The 22,495-nt window shown below is 41.8% G+C and overlaps 1 protein-coding gene across 1 annotated transcript in view; it reads right to left on the reverse strand.

The window, feature by feature from the left end:
* The window catches only part of LOC144606705 (chloride intracellular channel protein 4), a 110,461-nt gene that overhangs the window by 36,650 nt on the left and 51,316 nt on the right, over nucleotides 1-22,495 (reverse strand). The window contains exon 3 of the mRNA XM_078423013.1: nucleotides 6,758-6,883. Coding sequence (XP_078279139.1) covers nucleotides 6,758-6,883 — 126 coding nt within the window. The remainder of the gene's footprint in view (nucleotides 1-6,757; nucleotides 6,884-22,495) is intronic.

A 22,495-nucleotide genomic window follows, 5' to 3' on the forward strand; every position in this document is an offset into this window, starting at 1 on the left:
TCTCTCTTGAATGTATCCAGTGAATTGGCCTCCACTGCCTTCTGCGGCAGAGAATTCCACAGATTCACAGCTCTCTGGGTGAAAAAGCTTTTCCTCATCTCAGTCCAAAATGGCCTACCCCTTATTCTTAAACTGTGACCCCTGGTTCTGGACTCCCCCAAAATCGGGAACATTTTTCAGCATCTAGCCTGTCCAATCCCGTAATAATTTTATATCCACTCTCATCCCTCTAAATTCCAGTAAATATAAGCCCACGATGATGTAGCCTACCCATACTACAAGTGAACGCTGAGTTACTCCAGCAGTTTGTGTCTATCTTTGGTATAAACCAGCATCTGCAGTTCAATTTCATTACTGCAAGTGAACCTTTTGCCCATCTCCATTCAAACCAGAAGTGAATGCTTTGGGATCTTGATGCAGTTTTCCGGCACTTCAGCACATCACTTATTTGTGTTTAAATGTTTAAATTATTTAATGTTTAAATCGTCCACGCTTCACAAAAGTGTATCAGGTTACGAGGATACCCCATCTCATGTTAGGTGGAGCTGGATTCCATACTACAAGCTTATCATTATTTTTCATGATTCATTATAGTTGAGAAAGATTATACATTTTCAGTGGTGTAAAAACAAGATCCACAAATAATTACAAGACATTCCCTATCAGAGTTTTTAATGTAGAGAACTTGGCTTTGATCCTTAGGGAAGGTTTAATTGAGGCATGGAACATCAAAGGTCTAGACGGGATATAAACAAGAAGGATTTAAGTCCATTAATAGAAAGGTCAAAAACCAAAGGATAAAGATTTAATGGCTGAAGTTTTTGCAGGTGGATGGAATGTGAAATAAGGTGGTGAAATAAGGAGCTACTGCCTTACAGCACTAGAGACTCGGGTTTGATCCTGACTGCAGGTACTTGGCTGTATTGAGTTTGTACGTTCTCCCCGTGACCTGCATGGGCTTTCTCCGAGATCTTCAGTTTCCTCCCACACTCCAAAGGCGAACAGGTTTGTCGGTTAATTGGCTTGGTATAAATGTTTTTAATAATTGTCCCTTGTCTGTAGGATAGTGTTAGTGTGCAGACTCAGTGGGCCGAAGGGCCTGTTTCCACGCTGTATCTCTAAACTAAAAGCAAAATCCGTCCTAAGAGAGGTGTGGGGCTGGAAGAGTGGAGAAGCACCAACCCTTATCCGGGCATGAGCTCATGAGGTGATATGATTGTTAAAACAAGATTTAACAACAGAGATATCAAATACAGAAACAGTTTTTACTTTTTGTTCTGCAAGAACACATGTTTAAGGTATCCTTTGGTGCCAGAAAATTAATGGTCCATTTTGATCCATTAATAATCCATATTATTAATCTGGAAATAGCAGATATGAGTGCACTTACAGTAATGTGGTTGGAATTTCTCCATTGAAATTTTTAAGTAAACTAGACCAAGTGGACCCGTTGGGGCCAAACCTCTCCTGCCTTGGTGCACCTCCCCCCCCCCCCCCACTCCAACCCCCTCAACCCCCCTGATCCTCCCTTCTCCCACCCCCTCCCTCTCTCCCTCCCCTCTCTCTCCCTAGGAGATAGATTTAAACTTTAAAATGTGAATAAAGTAAAAACTATAACACCTATTTCAATGAAACTTCGTCCATTAGCACCAAGGGGATGACGGTGAGTAAGGTGGGCCTAAAATTGTCACACTATCGTGTACCGCTTTGGCTGTAGTTCAGGAACAAACAAACAAACAAGAGTTTTCGTATATAGATGCACCAATTCCACATTTCCCTTGGCAGACGTGCTTCATGGGAGTCGGTCTGAGAGCGCCTTGGAAAATCCCAATCCCATTTCTCAATCATGCCGTCTTCAAACACAATTTAAACCACACTTTCTAGATTGGCGAACAGTTATGCATATTACGCAGGTTTCGAACACTCGGCTGATATATAGACACAACAGAAATCATTACAATGCGGTTTTAACATGGAGCAGCTCAAAGTAAAATTAATTCCCCCTTTGAAGCTCTAGTGATACGTTATTTAGTTCCGTGTAGCTCCCATACATCAAAAAATCTATTTATAGCCCTTTCCGAATTAAAGTTCATTTTATTAGATATAGATTGAACTTAAGTCACACTCATTATTTTATTGCAATTTAAAATCTCTTCAACTGCATTATAAAAGAGTGGTTCAGAAAAGATTTTACATTTGCAGGATTCTGCTTTGAACTTTAGATGATTACTATCATATTGTTTTTTTGAAGACCTGCAGAAGGATGTGTGTAAACATTCTTAGCAATAAGCAATAACATCATCCAGATCATCCTCGTGAAACAATGCAGCTAATCTGATTGTGTTTCTATCTCACATTGCCTTTGTTGGTAGTTGTGCTCCTAATTGACTGAACTCCACTGCTCAGTCCATCTCAACCAACCTGATCTCAATCTGACCTTTCTGTCCTGGGCCTCCTCCATTGTCAGAGTGAGGCCCAGCGCAAATAGGAGGAACAGCACCACCTATTTCGCTTTGGCAGTTTACACCCCAGCAGTATGAATAATATATAAGAAAATAATTGCAGATGCTGGTACAAATCGATTTATTCACAAAATGCTGGAGTAACTCAGCAGGTCAGGCAGCATCTCGGGAGAGAAGGAATGGGTGACGTTTCGGGTCGAGACCCTTCTTCAGACTGAACATTGTATGTTCACCCCAGTAGTATGAACATTGACTTCTCTAACTTCAGGTAGTCCCTGCTTTCCCTCTCTATCCCCTCCCCCTTCCCAGTTCTCCCACTAGTCTTCCTGTCTACGACTACATTCTATCTTTGTCCCGCCCCCTCCCCTGACATCAGTCTGAAGAAGGGTCTCGACCCGAAACGTCACCCATTCCTTCTCTCCTGAGGTGCTGCCTGACCACTGAGTTACTCCAGCATTTTGTGTCTACCTCATTATCCAATGGATCGACTGGGCTTATAATGGATCGACTGGGCTTATATTCACTGGAATTTAGAAGGATCAGAGGGGATCTTATAGAAACATATACAATTCTTCAGGGATTGGACAGGCTAGATGCAGGAAAAATGTTCCGATGTTGGGGAAGTCCAGAAGCAGGGGTCACAGTGTAAGAATAAGGGATAGGCCATTTAGGACTGAGATGAGGAAAACCTTTTTCAAATGGGTCCCTGTTGTTGTATTTACCTTTGCATCTGCGTATCACCCATTCTTGAGGTTTCCTACCACAGTCATTTCACAAAGTGGACTAACGTAAGTAGTCAACAATTAGAAGCCCCCCTCCCACCCCCCTCAAAGAAGAGCTCCATCCATGGATTGTGTTGGTGGTCTCCTCTCCAGTTGTGCTGGTGGAGGGCCATTTCCACTGCTTCTGAGTCTCTCTGATGATCACAGATATTTAGAGGTAGTGGAAATCTATTCAAATAAATTAAAAATTAAAAGCATAAAATCTTAAGGATATTTAATGTAACAATTGATCTGGTGTCTTGACCACATTTCTCGCTACGTTATTAAGATGTGCTTTAACGGAAGCGGGGGTGAGCAGAGAGGGAGACTTGTTGGCATATGGGAAACCTGGAAGAATCTTCTTCCCTCAGATCCTGTCAAATTTAACAGCAGGACATGATTAGTATTTCTATGTCTCTGTTTTATATTTCTTTGAAACCCATTATTCCCCTTCCAACTGTCTGGTTGGATTGACCTATTGCATTGCATGCTTTGATTTAAATGAAGCAAGATTAAATGCATCAGGTTAGGCAGTCTGCCATGCTACAGTAGCGCAAGATATACTTTGTTCAGATTTTATCCCCTTTCCTTCATAAATATATGCTGGTGTTATGCCTGGAGACTACTCTAACATCTTTGGTTTTTCAACCAAGTTCCCACAAATCTGAAAGTGCTGGAATCCTGTTTTTTTCTTCTCTCTCCTCCCTCACCCATTTCTCCCACTATCGTCCCCTTCCCTTCCCCCATCCCTTCCAACGACAACCCTCCCTCTGGCTTTACATTTCACCCCTCTTCTCTCCTTATCTGACACACCTTTGTCTCCATGTCTCTTTTTATCTCCTTGCTCCCTTTTTGTTATCCCTTTGTCTCTCTTTCATCTCGAGCTGTTGTCACCTGCTGATCAAAACCTCCTAAATTGTATCCACTTATCACTTGCTAAGCTTTGTCCCACACCCCACCTCTTCTCCAACTTTCTCCCCCTACTACAATGAGTCTGAAGAAGGGTCTCGACCTGAAACGCCATCTATCCATTTCCTCCAAAGATGTTGCCTGACCCGTTGAATCACTCCAGCATTTTTGTTCTCTGCAACATTCCAGCATCTGCAGTTCCTGTGTCTCTGTGCTTCCTTCCATAAGTCTGGTTTGATTCTACATAGTGAGAGACCGCAGCCACTAACATCACTAGAGTTGTGTTTCCACTCGGATCATTTGCTAGATAAAAACTAGGTTACACCACAGAATGCCCAAATAGGATTAAGATAAAACCTGGATGTGATGCCATCCATCATGGAATAGCCTGCAAATACTAATGATCCAGGCTCACAACTGACCATTCGAGTCAGGAACCAGAGGTTTGTCTGCAATTCTGAGTTTGAGTTTAGTTTATAGTCACGTGTACCGAGGTACAGTGAAAAGCTTTTGCTGCGTGCCAACCAGTCAGAGGAAAGACACTACATGATTACAATCGAGCCATCTAGATTGTACAGGTACATGATAAAGGGAATAATGTGAAAAATGTTTAGTGCAATATGAAGCCAGTAAAGTCTGTTCAAAGATCGCCCAAGGGTCTCCAATGAGGTCGGTAGTCGTTTGGGACTGTTCTCTAGTTGTTGGCAGGGTGGTTCAGTTGCCTGAAATTACTTCCATTGAAGATCAACAATTACAGGAGATGAGGTCAGAGAAATGGGTGAGAAACATTGTTAAAAATACTTTTGTTTCTTTGGCAAACTGATAGATTTTTGGAACAGTCTGAAGGTGGGAATTTGACCGACTTTAGCATTTTGTTTCCATAAATACAAATGGGCCAATTTAAATGCTTATATTAAACCTTTCAGCTGTAGCACGAATCTCAAGAAACAGTAATCAATGATTGAAGATGGGGATGACCAAGAAGGTTGGAGATGGAGACTGCGGTGCTGCAAACACAACCATCAATGTAGAACGTGAGCTAGCGAGAACTTCACAGAACTGGATAATGGATAGGACAGGTTTGGAGAGATAGGAGCCAAAAGTGAGAAGATGGGACTAGTATAGCTTGGCCTGTGTGGACAAGTTGGGCTGAAGGGCCTGTTTCCACGCTGCATCACTCAATGACTCTACGGGTCTAACTGAGAGTAATGAATTTTCTTCAAGAATATGCTCCCTATTCTTTTTCAAGTAATGGATCTTTCCCACAAGCCAATAGAATAGCTACCTAGAATAAATGATAATTTATAATATACGTATTTGTTGTGACGTTACATGTGATATGCCTGTGAAGCTGCAGCAAGAAAAAGAATTTTGTTGTGTCGGTCCCAATGCATATGGCAATTTAACATTCTTGACTTTCTTTTGCCTCTTCAATGGATTGCTTCCCATGTCAATTAAAGTAAGGCACGTTTCAGCAGAAAATGCCAAGTCAGTCAGGTAATGGACAACCAATACTCTTTGCAGATCCACATTTTCCCTGCAGCAGAGGCTGAATAAAGTTCAAACATTTTTTTTATTTTTAAGCATTGAGTATTGGTGTGCTAGGACAGTGCATTTGATGGCACTGGGCCTGTACTCGCGGGAGTTTAGAAGAATAAGGGGGGACCTCATTGAAACGTACCAAATAGTGAAAGGCTTGTATAGAGTGGATGTGGAGAGGATGTTTCCACTAGTGGGACAGTCTAGGACTAGAGGTCATAGCCTCAAAATTAAAGGAATTTACTTTAGGAAGGAGATGAGGAGTAATTTCTTTACTCTGAAGATGGCGAATCTGTGAAATTCTTTGCCACAGAAGGCTGTGGAATCCAAGTCAATGGATATTTTTCAGGCAGAGATAGATAGATTCTTGATTTGTACAGGTGTCAGGGGTTATGGGGAGAAGGCAGGAGAATGGGGTTAGGAGGGAGGGATAGATCAGCCATGATTGAATGGCGGAATAGACTTGATGGGCCAAATGGCCTAATTCTGCTCCTGTCACTTATGAACTATATGATCCAATTTGATTTCAGGTCAATTTTAATGAAAATTATAAACAAAGTCCTATACAGCCCTTCAATGCTGACTATCAATTCTACGCTGACTATCAATCAGCCATCTACCGTAAACCTACGCTAATCCTATCTTTTTGTTTTACGTCCCTGATTTCATCCCTCATTTAAACATTGGAAGCAATTTAGTGAAGTCAATTAACCTACCAACACACACTTTGCTGGAGGAAACTGGAGCCCCCACAACAAACCCACGTGGTCACAGGGAGAATAATTGTATGTCTCCACGCTGATAGCATCAGAGGTCAGGACTGAACCCAGACCACTGGAGCTGTGAGGACCCTTACGAGCTCTGCCACAGGGACACCACACACTGGTTGCTCAACAAAAGTGGCTTCTGCAAATTCTCGAAGTTTTAAAGTAATTTCATTGCTGTGGAATTGACTAATTCCATTTGGCTTGCTGCAGTAAATCACCTTACATGCACTGTGTGTGCTGTGCATTATTCTGCATGATGCTGCAGTTGACTTCTGCAAATCTGGGAAATGCTGTCTTGCGTTCTTGTGCAGACACTTACTTGGGTGGAGCCAGGACGTCCTCAAGGAATTCTTCGATCTTATTAACATCGGTTTTCACCTCTCCGTTGAAGGTTATAAATGGTGGGTGAGTTCCAGGAGCCAGGTTTTGCAGATCAGCTGGTTTCCTGTTAATTTAGAAAGCAAGAGAGTGTCATCAATTAACATCAGCAGAATAATTAAACATCCCCCTTCAAAGGTAGGGCACAAGCTGCTGACACTGCAGGATTGCAGCTCAGTGCAGACTGTGAGGATGGTTCCATCTGCATTGCACTGCGCCCTGATGATGTCTGAATCACCGGGCGAGATACATCTCCTGATCTATTGTTTGAAGCCTGCCTGCCTTCCTGGTCAGTTCCCTCCACTGCCAGCACCCTCCTGCCCTTCCACAGACTGGCATCCAGTCAAAGCAGAAAGCCCAATAAACCGGGAATCACAAAGGAAAAATGGAAACGCAGAACAGAAAGGTGCTGGCACATAATTAAACAAACTAAATGAGGCCAGCAGATATTCACACAAAGACAATCTGATACTGACTGATGAACTGAAAGAATAGAGATGAAGGGGAGGGGGGGGGGATGAAGGGGAGGGGGGGAGAGAGAGAGAGGGGGAGAAAGAGAGGAGGAGAGAGAGAGAAAGAGAGGGGGGAGAGAGAGGGGGGGGAGAGAGAGAGAGAGAGAGAGAGAGAGAGAGAGAGAGAGAGAGAGAGAGAGAGAGAGAGAGAGAGAGAGAGAGAGAGAGAGAGAGAGAGAGAGAGAGAGAGGAGAGAGAGGAGAGAAAGAAAAGAGAGAAAAGAGAGAAAAGAGAAAAGAGAGAAAAGAGAGAAAAGAGAGAAAAAAGAGAAAAAAGAGAAAAAAGAGAAAGAGCATGTCATTATTTAGAAGAATGCAATGATTGACAAAGAGGCAAATCGGAGTTTTGGTAACATGCACGATTGCCAACTTTTCCTACCAATATTTTCCTGGGACTGAAATGCTCTTGAGGGTTGGTTTTCCTCATTCCACCCACGACCACAGTCCACCTGCCCCCCTCCCGCCACCCCCTGACCAGGGCTTTCAGCTGAAATCAATAATTGCCTTCCAATCCCTGAATTTCACTGCATGGTCGCAACAATATAAGCATCGTGGTGCTAACATTAAAGCTCAGGCTTAGAGGCAGAAACCTCCAAATCCACCACTTACAATCAGCCAATATCTTTAGCACTTAGTGCTTCTATGTGAACACAAAGAGAGAAAGGGCGACAAAGGTCTCGAGGAGAAGGCAGGAGAATGGGATGAAAGTGTAAAATAGATCAGCCATGATCGAATGGTGGTGCAGAATCAATGGGTCAAATGGGCCTAATTTTGCACATGGTCCTGTAAAGAATTGGCCTCAACTGTGATGCCCTTAATAGATCAAAGGCCTCTCGCCATTTGGATTTACACACTAACTCCCGCAAGGAAACATCACCACAAACAATACCTTTTAAGTTAACTCCAGGTATGGATGGAAAGATGGACAAGTAATTGCTTGTTGGAAAACAGATGCATGAAACAAAGAGCTAAATAACGAAATGCAATTAAAAGTAAAAATTAAATGTCATGATTTGTAACTCTTGACATATTAAGGACCTTAATCAACGCCCAAATTCTAGTTTTCTAAATCAAAGTCAAAATGCTGGCAAGAGATTTGAATATGGGTATTTAAGACGTGCATGTGAATTGAAATTCTTACAATTAACCTTTTGCTGTTTTGTACCAGGTTCAGAGCAGTGCTTTAAGGGCCATAGGTTTGCTGTTAACTGGATAGGGGGGGGGAAATGACTGTAATTGTATTTAACATGTGCACTGTAATGTTCTTTTGGTATTAATCCTTGATGGGATTAATTGGGAGACCTCTACACGGTTCAAAGAAAGTCTTTGAAAAGTAGCTTGGCTTCTTAAAAACTTTGGCACGCATTTCAAAAAAAAATTCAAAACAACATATTAACAGTCAGGTATCAAGACAGTTTACTGTCAAATATTAAAACAGCAAAAAGCCCTGACATAAATCAGCAACAATAATTCAAGACCACTGACATTAAAGAAAGGTCACGACTGAGTAAATACAGTGGAAAAATTGACATTGTGATCAATCCTGACATTTACTTAAAAGCCAATAAATTCAGCAAAAAATGACATAAACAGCAGAAAGTTTCAATGTACATCCAATGGAAAAATTAAGTGAATATTCACTACCTGGAGGTTTGGGGAAAATGCAGCACCGAGCTCCTGCCTTCACTTTAATACCAACACACCAACACCAAATTGTTCAATGCATTCTTATTGCAAGAGCATATGGAAAGGCCATGTGGAGTTGGTGCTTAAAGTAATGGGTCATTTATTAAAGCTGGTGTGCACCAGGAGGCCAGTCAAAGCTGATGTCCTGAGCGCGACTTTGGTACAGCTTTTACATCTGACAAGAATACACAGAAACCTGATTAACAGTGAAACTAGGTCTGGATTACAGAGTGGAGGTTAGAGAAATGAGGTAACAAACTCGATCTTGATGACAGAATAAAATGATTATCCACAACTCTAATTTAGTTGACAGTAGCTCCAATTGTTTGTTACAACAATGGGTGCAAGCTATAACATAATGAATGAAGTTCCTGAAAGTTGGGGGTCATCACTGCTGCATTCCATGTCTCTACTTTTCGGTATTGTCTGTGGCTCCCTATCACCACATTAGCACAATCCATATCTCTAATTACTAGTTATTAGCCCTCACTATTCTTAGTGGAATAAATGGTGGAATTATTTATTAAGAGGTAACATAAAGATATTTAAACGTCATAAGACAATCAAAACGGAATTTATGAAAGGGAAATTGTGTTTGGGAAATTTGCCAAAGTACATTGAGGACATAACAAACAAGATGGACAAAGTGGAGCCAGTAGCTGTAATGCATTTGGATTTCCAGAATACTTTGATAAGATGCCACATATGATAGTAGAACTCATGGGGATGACGGTGATACACTGGCATGGATCGGGGAGCAGCCAACTAACGAGGAACAGTTGGATTCGCTGTCGGCGCAAGGATCTGCAGATGCTGGAACTTTGAGCAAAGAACACGAAGTACGAGAGTACGTCAGCGGGTCAAGCAGCATCTCTGGAGAACATGATGAAGCAATGTTTCGTGTCGAGACCTTTATTCAGAATTGGGCTAATTGGCTCATTTGTGGAATGATCAGCCATGATCACATTGAATGGTGGTGCTGATACTCCTGCACCTATTGTCTATTTGCTGTCAGTATCTAATAGTTACCATAGGGATTGTTTCTGGGGTCTCAACTATTTCTGATTTATAACTTGGATGAAGGAACCAATTTGACTATAACATTTTTTTTTTACCATACAAAGATGGGTGGGTCAGTAACTTGTGAGGAAGACAGAGTGCCTGAAAATTAGTATAATTAGAACTTAAGACAGTGCAGTACAGGACCTGGCTCTTTGGCCCACAATGTCTACACGGAACACGATGGCAAATTACACTAATCCTTCTCCCTGCACATGATCTCTTTATCGTGTATCTGTACACAGTGAATGGCTCGATTGTAATCATGTATTGTCTTTCAGCTGACGAGTTAGTACGCAACATCAAGGTTTTCACTGTACACGTCACAATAAACTAAACTAAAAATAAATCACCAAGATCTCAGTCAGTGGTGAAAATTATTTCAAATTTATGCACAAGGATGGTAACTAAGGGTTCACTGCGTATCAATCAAAATACACAGTATAGATTGCAAGCAAAGCAGCGATGAATTGAGTGAAGTTCTTAGTTCTGATCCAAAGTTAACAGGTCAGTTTGTAAATTGAGACTGTTGGCCAAAGAATTGAACACTAATGACTTAACAATTGGAGTTATCATGAGGACACGTGGGTACTCATTAAATATCTTTTACAAAATCATGGGATAATGGATTGTTGTTTTATCATTATTACCCCCTTAACTTTATAGAGAAAATTATCTTTGAAACTCTTGTTAAGTAAGAAATTAAGAACCAGTCTTTAATCAAAACAGATATGCCACACTAGAACATTGGAGATGCTAACATATAGAAGAGAATAAATTAACAACTGTAAAAATGTATTAATTTGCAAGCACTAGAATCTGGTAGGATTATAATTGCACCAGAAATACATCAACAAGAGACAGAAAGAAGGAACATCTAACCTATATACTTGGTCCAAACTGGAAAGTTATTGGCTTGAGAAATCCTTGTCAGAATATCAAATAACACCTTCCTAAATTATGACCAGGGGTGCCACAAACTCATGTTATCTCTCAATTACATCAGAACTATGTTACAAATCAGAGATCAAAAGGGAATGGAAATTAAGATCGTTGCCAGTTCCACACACTGATGCTAAAGATTGGAAAAAACAGCTGTTGCATGCATATAGGCAACTCAGTGCAAAGTAGTTCTTTGAATAAATCTAATTGGAAATATCAAACGCTGGAGGACACAGCTTTAAGGTGAGAGGTACAATGTTTCAAAGGAGATGTTTGGGGCAAGTTTGTTTTTACACAGAGAGTGGTGGGTGCCTGGAACACACTGCCAGGGTGGTATTGGAGACATGAGAGTGGAATTTAAGACATTTCTGGATAGACACCTGCATATGCAGGGAATGGAGGGGGGGGGGGGGGGGGGGGGGGGGAATGTGGGTCATATGCAGGCAGAGGAGATTACTTTAACTTGGCATCATTTTCAGCACAAACATCGTAGGCCTAAGGTCCTGTGTTGTACTGTTCTATGTTCTATGTAATGGTTATTGTCACTTTTAAACTGAATTATTTGAAACACAAATAACCTAAGAATTATTATCTAATACGGATAGCATTGGGGGGGGAGGTTAAAGAACAACGGCAATTCAGACAACCTTGGCCAAAAATTATCACTACTCAGTCCACAGCCCAGAAACGATCTACATTCTTGGCCAGCCTGCAGTTCCCCAGGGCTACACAGCTTTCACTGCAAACACTTAACATTACAGAAATGTGTCTGGGAATTCAACTACATATTAAAACAATTATTTCAGTCCTCCTGCTTAAAAGGTATTTTGAGTTCATGATTACATTTTTTTTTTAACTGCAGATGCTGAAATTAAAACAAAAAAAAATGCTGGAAAAGTCAGGCAGCATCTGTGGAAAGAGAAACAGAGTTAATGTTTCAGATTGAAGACCTTTCACCATCTCTGACTAAAGGTTTTCAACCTGAAACATTAGTTCCGTTTCTTTCCCTAGATGTTGCCTGACTGGCTGAGTGTTTCAACATTTTCCGTTTTTATTTTGGCTTCTTAATTGCGAATTTAACTAACCGTGTTTGTAAAATCTTTCAGCACAAGAGGAAGGAAAGTATGGAGCTAGTCCCATCGTTGTTTTCCTGAAATAGAAGCATGTAGCTGGCTTAAACGTTGCTCCCAGCTGTGGTTAAAAGTCACCCAAGAACAATCTGTAAGATTGCTACAACTTTGAGATTGTGTTTTGTCCTCCCATCACACTGACAACAGCAGCTGGTGAGTTTATAAAACCAAACACAATCTTCTGTTTTCTGCTGCTGTACAGTTTTACCAGTTTGATTTGAATCTTGAACAGCTGTCTTACCAACTGCACCGTAGCATTTGGTAAATGACCGTACCACGTGATGGGAGGCTAATTCCGATGTGCATGTAATTCATACCGAAGAAAAAGTACCAGCTCGCAAGGTTTTGTAGTTTACGGCCATAACACCTTTACTATACGAGCCTTCAAATATCCTCAGCTCAAAAGCCAACACAAACACTAAATTCAAATGATCAACAAACGCTCCAGAGAGATTTAGACAATGTTTCAGAAACATTATGGCAGATACATGATAGGATAGGTTTAGAGGGATATGGGCCAAACGCAGGCAGGTGGGACTAGTGTATATGGGACATGTCGGTCGGCGTGGGAAAATTGGGCCGAAGGACCTGTTTCCACACTGTATGACTCTATGACTGATATTCTTGAGGTGATAGGCACATTCGATATTCATCATGCAAAAGCTTTTCCCACTCGGAAATCCTAAACTGAAACTTGTCATCCTCTGTGCACCTCTGTACCATGTAGTGAAATGTAATACGAGATATGAACTGAGTTTGCATTAAACATTCATAAGAAAATAATTCTGATGAAACCTCAGATGTGTTTGCAGGTGTCTCCGGTGTAGATTTACCAATTTATTAGCGGCTTCAACAATTATCCAAATTACCTTTGCTGCCAGCTATACAAAGAACTCGGTTAGACGTTCACATTGCAATTGAATTCTTGACAAAAAAATCACCATAATTTGGCACAGATTGATATCTGACATTGCAAATAAGGCAGAATAGCAAATGTAAGATTTCAGATAAGTAGCTAAAGAAATAGTTCTTGGATTGATTTTAATGGTTCAAAATTCCACAGATTTATGGAAGCATCCATTAGATTGGAAAATAGTGAATGTAATTTCTTTGTTCAAAGTACATGGAAGACCGTGCGGGGTGGTGAAATGAGAGTGGACAATATTAATATTCAAGGTCAGTTTGAGATTAAGGAGGTGGTGTTGTGGCTCTTGAAGAGCATTAATGTGGTAAATTCCCACGGCATAATGGGATCTTTTCCAGATTCATAAGGTCATAAGTGATAGGAGCAGAACTGGGCCATTCGGCCCATCAAGTCTACTCCACCATTCATTCATGGCTGATCAATCTGTCTCTCCTAACCCCATTCTCCTGCCCTTCTCCCCATAACCCCTGACACCCGTACTAATCAAGAATCTATCTATCTCTACCTTAAAAATATCCATTGACTTGGTCTCCACAGCCTTCTGTGGTAAAGAATTCCACAGAATCACCACCGTTCATAAGACAACCCACCCACCACAAGGTTATTGAGTGAGGCAAGAGAGGAGATTGCAGAAGCCTTGATGAAGATCTTTGCAACTTTCCAAGCCACAGGCGAGATCCCGGTAGGCAGAGGGATGATGTTGTTGCTTTGTTTAAAGGCCGGGGAGTCTCACGTCTGTGATCGAGAAGCTATTGATGATACAATTGGAGATATTGGAGATGTGTGGACCGAAGGGCCTATGTTTTAAAAACAGAGGGTGACAGAAAAATAGAAAACGATAGGCCAGTTAGCTTAACATCTCTCTAATGTAACATTTTTGAAGATACTGTTAAAGAAATTACAGCAGTAGACAGATACATTTTTAGATAATCAGGCACTGCAAGCATGGTTTTACGAATGGTAAATCGTGTTGTACTGAGTTATTCAAGTTCCTTGAAGGAGTAATGTATGCTGAGGATGAAGAGGAACCAGCGATGATCACAGGAGGCAATTGATAAGATGCTACTTCAAAGGCTCAAAGGGAAAATAAATGTGATGGTGGCGGAGGAGGTCACCTGTAAGCATTGATGAAAGATCTGATGGCTAACAGGGAGGTAGGTTGTAAAGGTAGCACAAGAAGATTGCTAAAGGGTGTGGATAGGTTAAATGAAAGGGCAAAGATCTGGCAAGAAGGATTTTGCAGGAAAATGCAAAATTGGCCATTTTGGCAAGATAAATAAAAAAGTACTGTCTAAACAGCAAATGATTACGAAGCTGAATTGCAGAGAGATTTGTGTATCCTAGCGGATGATGCACAAAAGGCTAGCACGCAGGCCAGTAAGCAGTTGGAAAAGCTAACAGAATGTTATTGTTTATTGTGAGGCAAATTCAATATAAAAGTCGGGTGGTTCTGGTTCAGTTGTACAGAGCAATGGCAAGACCAAATTTGGAGTATTGTGTAGACTATCACCTCTATTTGATCAAGAGGGTTAATGAGTTGGAAACCATTGAGAGACGGTTTACTTGGCTTATACCTGGAGTGGGTGGGTTGTCTTATGAAGAAAGCTTGGACCGAATAGGCTTGTGCCTGCTGGGGTTTAGAAAAATGAAGGACAAATTACTTGAAACATTTAAAATTCAGTTTGGTCTTGACAGGATGGAATTGGAGATTTAGATCAGGGCAGGGTGTGTGCGTGTGTGTTAGGGTGGGGTCATTGTTAATGAATAAAAATAAAGGATTGCCCAATAAGGCAGAGACGTGGTCATTTCCTCCCTTGCAGCGAGTGATGAGACTCCCTCAGAGGTGGTGAACACAAAGTCTTTGAATATTTCTTACAGAAGAATTAGATACATTTGTGATAAGCAAGGGAGTGAAAACTAACAGGGAGGAGGCAGGAATGCAGTGGTGAGTCACAGTCATATCATTCATGCAGCCTACACCTTCCCCAAATGCACATCTTGCATATTTGTGCATTAGTGCCACAAGACATGTCCGTGGGAAGCCTTGCTCTGCTGTGTCTTGTTACAAATATCTTGAGATTTATCAACGCTGACACTGAGTTACAGCTAGAAACACATCCATACCAGACCAGAGAATCCTAGATCACAATAAAAACAAATGATTACCAAATTATACGTGTGGATAAGATAGTACATAATAGCATGACGCTGTCATTATACGAAGCTTTCAAACTTTCATTGTGGAAAGTGCTAAACAGATGCCCACTCTAATGGCAGTTCCTATTTTAGTTCACTCAATGATTACATTTTCCAGTGTACAGATGGTGTAATATGGTCTCTCTAACATATCTTACCGGCCTGACACTTGAATTGTATCGTCATTTTTTCCGCAGTGTTTGGATTAAATTTCCCAACGCAATTGTATGTATACAGTAAAATGAAACTGAAAATTACCATCACTGTTCATTGTTAACCCATCAGAACCTCTCCAAATTGCTTTGCCCCACTTGTTAGAAAGACTTGAATTGTTGGCATTTAGTGAAGTTGAGCATTGGAAAATGTGGCCGTTTTTATTAGTGTTATAAATAACAGAGTGCCTGATCACAACAGGAAATATAAAAAGAGTGGTTACATGGTCAATTATTAAATTTGGGTTTTCAGGGGGAATTTAAAAGGAGGAAGTGATGGTGATTTTTTGGGGGGATAGGAAATTAAAAGTAAGCAGTCTGGGGAATAGCTCTGTCTTAGCTCAGAATTCAGTCAGTATAGAAGGCTTGGGTGTTGACAGAACTAACATTTTCTCGACAGTCAGAATCTTTTTAAGACAGTCTGAACCTTTTCTAGACAGTTAGAATCTTTTTGTTTTGACAACCCTTTTTTTAGACACTCTGACCCTTTTTCTTGGGATGGAGAAATCAAATACTGGAGGGTTTAGCATAAGGTGAGAGATTCAACGTTGAAAGGAGTTGTGCAGGACAGAGGGTGTTGAATGCCTGGAACACGCTGCTAGGGTCAATGGTTTCGCCAGTTACAATAATGTTGAGCACAGACATTATGGGCCAAAGGACCTGTTCTTGTGCTGCACTGTTCTATGTTCTATGTTCGAATATAGCCAATTTATGAAGTTAGGATGCAATGAAGCAGTGATATAACAATGAGGTGCAGAATAGTGCAACAGGTCCAAACATAAATATTTTAAGCACGGGTTCTGTGATTCCATTGATAACGCTCTTACCTGAATCAAGAAATCTTAGTCACAATCTGAGCTGACACATGATTTATATGTAGGCAGTTGTAAATAAACGCTAAACCTACCCTTTCAGATGGATGTTCAAGATTGATATTAGCAATTTGGATGTGAATGTATGAGGTGCATTTTGTAAGCTTACAGTCGACATTAAAAATTGGTAGTTTTGTTCATAGTGAGGATTGTAGTCTTCTGCCACTGATCAAAATTGATCAGTCCGTAAAATTGACCGAGAGACAGTAGATTGAATCATAAACACCCACGAGGAGATGATAAACCCAATGAATAATAGAGGCCCCAGGAAGTAGTGATCAACAGAGGAATTCTGGAATGCCTGGCCAAAAGCAGATAGACAAGGCAATTACCAAGGCAGACAGGATATTTTCCTCCTTCAGCTGGGACAAGGAATATAAGCACAGGGAGGTTATGGTACGACCATATCAATTATTTTTAGGCCACGGCTAGAGGACTGTGTGTAGTTGTGGTTAGTACATTACAAAACAAATACGTGCATGCACTGAGGGGAGATCAGAGTGAGATGTAGACACGTTTGAAAGAGTAGAGAATGAGAAATGTGAGGAGAAGGATGAGAGGAGATCTTATCGAAACGGATAAGATTATTAAGGGGTTGGACACGTTAGAGGCAGGAAACATGTTCCCAATGTTGGGGGAGTCCAGAACAAGGGGCCACAGTATAAGAATAAGGGGTAGGCCATTTAGAACTGAGATGAGGAAAAACTTTTTCAGTCAGAGAGTTGTGAATCTGTGGAATTCTCTGCCTCAGAAGGCAGTGGAGGCCAATTCTCTGAATGCATTCAAGAGAGAGCTAGATAGGGCTCTTAAGGACAGCGGAGTCAGGGGGTATGGAGAGAAGGCAGGAACGGGGTACTGATTGAGAATGATCAGCCATGATCACATTGAATGGCGGTGCTGGCTCGAAGGACCGAATGCCCTCCTCCTGCACCTATTGTCTATTGTGTCCTCTTAGCAGCGGTGTCCTTGACTAGAGGGCATGGTTTCTTGTAAAGGAGAGGAGAGTTGGAGAGGAATTTCTTTCACCCGAGTCTGCCTGCAAGGGTGGTACATGCAGGTACTCTCACAATGCTTACAAAGTATTTAGATGACCCATTGGAATGTCCTGGCATAGAATGCTACAAGCTGAGTGCGGGGAAATGGGATGGACATGATGGGCTGAAGGGGTTCACAAGTGATAGGAGCAGAGTTAGGCCAATCGGCCCATCGCGTCTATTCCGCCATTCAATCTGGGCTGATTTATCTTTCCCTCTCAACTCCATTCTCATGCCTTCTCCCCATAACCCCTGACAACCGTACTAATCAAGAATCCTTCGATATCTGCCTTAAAAATATCCATTGACGGCCTCCATGGCCCTCTGTGGCAATGAATTCCACAGATCCACCACCATCAGACTAAAGAAATTCTTCCTTATCTCGTTCCTAAAGGAATATCCTTTAATTCTGAGGCTATGACCTCTCATCCTAGACTCTCCCCACGTGGAAACATCCTCTCCACATCCACTCTATCCAGGTCAATGCCGTAATGTCTTCATGATTTCTTGGGAAAGTTACTTGATGGAATTCCAGCTCTATGTCCATGTAGGTTTGACCACCCTGCTTGTGTGTTCACACACACAGTGTAAGGCCACTGATGCCTTCACATTGAAATGATCTGCCAGCCCACTTTGTTTCAGCTCCAATGGAGAAAAAAAAATCAGCTCTGGATGTGGAAATATCAGGGAAATCGCCCTCTGGCTTTTGTCAGAACATTTTGTGGGAGAGAATCAAACTGATTGGATTAAATAGTAAAAACTGGGTTCAGCCAACTTTGGGCCTCATTTTGTTTACATCAGATATTTTCTATGTTTGGAAAGGCTACATTCCTCCACTAAGGAATCTGTCCACAAGATTCAATTTCCTTATTCATGGAAATAAAAGTAAGATATTGAAGGGGAAAAAAATGTCAAAAACTCCAAGGTATTTTTTTTAAAAACACAATTCAATCGCCCCCATTGTGCTACAGACCAAAGGAAGGCTGATAGAATTGACCACAATCAGAATATAGTGAGGATTTGAACACTTGACCCAAAATTTGCTGAATGGACCGTGGTCACTGAGGGAAAATTTGATGTGTTTTTTATGTGAAAGAATTTGAGGCTACAGATGGACTCAGTACTTGCACAAAGCTCTCCACTACAGAGCTGTGAGACTGGTATGAATGAGCTTTCTGTCTTGCCTGTGCAAAGACCAAAAGGTGGAATGTGTAATCTGATTTTGTGGCTGCTGCATCACGTATAATTTCCACCAAAGATTAACATGTGCAGAGTTCGTATGGGGGGGACTTTCAAAACCAGGAACCGGAATCTGCTTCGTCTCTAGTTCAATATTGAATCAGGACTGGATTCAGTCTCCAGAAACTCTCAGGTCAGCACGGCGGCTCAGCGGTAGAGTTGCTGCCTTACAGCACCAGAGATCCGGGTTTGATACCGACTACGGGTGCTGTGTCTGTACGGAGTTTGTACGTTCTCCCCGTGACCTGCGTGGGGTTTCTCCGTGATCTTCGGTTTCCTTCCACGCTCCAAAGACATACAGGTTTATATGTTTATTGGCTTGGTATAAATGTAAATTGTCCCTAGTGTGTGTAGGATAGTGTTAATGTGCGGGGATCGCTGGTCGGTGCGGATTCAGAGGGCCTGTTTCCACACTGTATCTCCAAACTAAACCAAATTAAACTCAGTGATGTTGCTGCACTCTTTTAATGAAAAACTTAATATAACGGTGCCAATGTTATTCAAATTTATACAGGGCACTTCTGCAGATCTGTTCTCTTGTGCCAATTAGAGACATGGTTCAGAATGCTTCTATGTCTATATTTATTGTGGAAGTTTCAAATATAATGTTATAAGAACACAGATTACCTATAAACTAGTAAAATTCATTTAAAATCAGCCATGAGAAGGGATTACTTTATCCAAATGATATAATAACCTGCTGGGCAGGTGGGAGTGATGCAGGTCCCCAACGTAGAAGTGCAAAACATAAAACATCTGTAGGTGGAGGAAGTCAGATTTTGAAATGGCTCCAACCAGGTCCTGCAGAAGTTCTAAATTCGAATTGATTCGAAATCCCTGCACCTCCACTGGAACTAGTGTACGGGTGATAGTTAGTGGGTGCGGACTCGGTGGGCCAAAGAGCCTGTTTCCAAGCTGTATCTCTAAACTAGACAACTAAACTGTGGATAGAAATGGGTGGTAAACATTTGGGATGAGACCCTTCATCTCGACGAAGGGCTCTCAACCCAGAATGTCAGCTGACCATTCTCTTCCACAGTTGCTCCCTGAACCTCTGAATCACAGCATTTCCAGGGAGAGAGACAACATTTACAAAAGGGTCCCGGTCCAAAACATCACCTACCCATTCCCTTACAGATGCTGCCTGACCTGCTGAGTTACTCCAACACTTTACATTTAAAGAGGGTACCCACTTCAAATGTTAGCCAAATGAATGGCCCTGCATGAAAAACAAAATAGTCCTTCTTGAAAAATTGGAAAATCTTCCTTGCAATGTGGATATAAAACTCATTAAGTTCATCGCATTAATATTAAACGGTTTAAAACACCACATCTCCCAAAACTGCAACTTTTACCGCAAAGAAAAATATTATGAACCTTGGAAACACCATCACCTGCAGATTCCTCTCCAAGTCATACACCATCCTGACTTGGAAATAAAACAATTGTCCTTCATCATCTATAGGTCTAAATCCTGAAATTTCCTCTTTCAATACTGCTCTGAGTAGACCATCACCAAAGGTTCAAGTGGGTTGTGGCACAGCCTTCTCAAGTACAATTAGGGATGGGCAGTAATTCGTGGCATTGCCAGCAACACCCAGATCCTTAAACAAAACTGGCTTGTACACAGTGGAGGATAACAATGCACCTCTTCTCAAATACAGGAGGTCAAGAGGCTGAGCACCTCAACTCCCCCTCCCACTCCCATTCAGACCTTTCTGTCATGGGCCTCCTCCAGTGCCATAGTGAGGCCCACCGGAAATTGGAGGACCAGCACCTCATATTTCGCTTGGCCAACTTTAGATAGTTCCTCTGTCCCTCTCTCCCCCCCCCCTTCCCAGTTCTCCCTCTATCTTCCTGTCTCCACCTATATCCTTCCTTTGTCCCGCCCCCCTGACATCAGTCTGAAGAAGGATCTTGACCCGAAACGTCATCCATTCCTTCTCTCCTGAGATGCTGCCTGACCTGCTGAGTTACTCCAGCATTTTGTGAATAAGAGGAAAAGGGATGTCATATACCTGCCAATGTTAGTAAGCACTTTGGGTATTGAATCAACTCCTTTTGGGTGGATATTCCTAACACAGCTCCTTTGCCAAGATGCCATCTTGCAACAAGCACGTAAATTATCCTTTCTGGGCAAGATCTCAATTTGGGGCACTCTTCACATACACCCCAACCCCAACCCCCAGTCACTTTTTTATGATGCTGACTACACTTCACCCTGAAGTGATAGAAGTGATAGGTAGTTCATAGCAGGGATTTCCTCAACCTTCATTATTATTAAGCTGTGGTGTTTAGTTTAGCTCAGATATACAGCATGGAAACAGACCCTTTGGCTCACTGGGTCCACGCCGACCTATTCACTCGTTTTATGTTATCCCACATTCACATCCTACACACTAGGGCAACTCACAGAAGCCAATTAACCTACAACCTGCCCGTCTTTGGAATGTGGAAGGAAACCAGAGGGCCTGGAGAAATTCCACGCAATCAAAGGAGACCATACAAACTCAGCACAGATAGCACCGGAAGTCAGGATCGAACCAGGATCTAAAGTCTAGAGATACAGTGCGGAAACATGCCCCTTGGCCCACCGTGTCCGCGCCGACCAGCGATCACCACGTACACTAACCCTATCCTACACACTAGGGATAATTTACAATTTTAACCAAAAGCAATTATCCTACAAAATTGTACATCTTTGGAGTGTGGGACAAAACCGGAGAACCCGGAGAAAATCCATGTGGTCACAGGAAGAACGTACAAACTCCATACAGACAGTACCCGTAGTCTGGATGAAACCTAGGTCTCTGATGCTCTAAGGCAGCAACTCTACCGCTGCGCCCCTGAGCCGTGCTCTACTGCTGTGCCACTGCCCTGTTGTTTTTACAAACTACTGCTTTGTTCAACATTGAATGGTTTTGTCCAACATGAGAAGCAAGTTCCATGCCAAATGGGTTCTACTTGATAAGTTGCCGTTTACTTTTTCCCCCTTTGCAGTCTAATATTCAGAATAGAACTGTGCTTCTTAAATTAGGTTTGGTGGTAGCAGTAATTGAAAGGAGGTTCATGGTTCTTGGTCCTCCAAAATATTCCAAATGGAATTTAAACTGGAGGTGGAAGTAACAGAAGTCACGGAAGTAAAAGACTTCATGCAAGGGTAATTTATAGCTGCTCTATTTTTGTCCTGGTATCAGTGGAGATAAGGGAAGTGGAACAAAGCTCCTAGGAATTCTCCAAACATCCTCCCGCACCACGGCATGATAAAACTCAAATTGACTCATCTATAAAGGCAGCAAAGGAAAAACTGCAGATGCTGGAAATCTGCAGTAAAACCAGGAAAGGGTACAAAGCTCATCAGGTCAGGGATAACAAGTCAGTCAGTTCAAGGGATATCAGGAATGGCCGTTTAGTGCTTTGTCAGCAAAATCTGAAATTATGCTCATAATTAAAAATTACCTCTATAAAACCAAAATTGCTTCTCACAGAACGATGAGACCACTTCAGACGTTAGAGATACAGCGTGGAAACAGGCCTTTCGACCTACCAAGTCCACGCCAACCAGCGATCACCCCATACACTGTCATCATACTGATCTCCTTGATACTGTCCCCATAATGCTCTTCCTAATACCATCCCCACTATCCTACACACGAGGGACAATTTACAATTTTTACTAAAGTAATTAACCTACAAACCTGTACATCTTTGGAGTGTGGGAGGAAACTAGACCACCCAGAGGAAGTCCACATGGTCACAGGGAGAACGTAAAAACTACATACAGACAGCACCCATAGTCAGGATCTAACCCATATCTCTGGCACTGTAAGGCATCAACTCTACCGCTGTGCCGCCCTAAACAAGCTGTGCAAA

The sequence above is a fragment of the Rhinoraja longicauda genome, chromosome 27 (assembly GCF_053455715.1).
Source record: "Rhinoraja longicauda isolate Sanriku21f chromosome 27, sRhiLon1.1, whole genome shotgun sequence".
Lineage (NCBI taxonomy): Eukaryota > Metazoa > Chordata > Chondrichthyes > Rajiformes > Arhynchobatidae > Rhinoraja > Rhinoraja longicauda.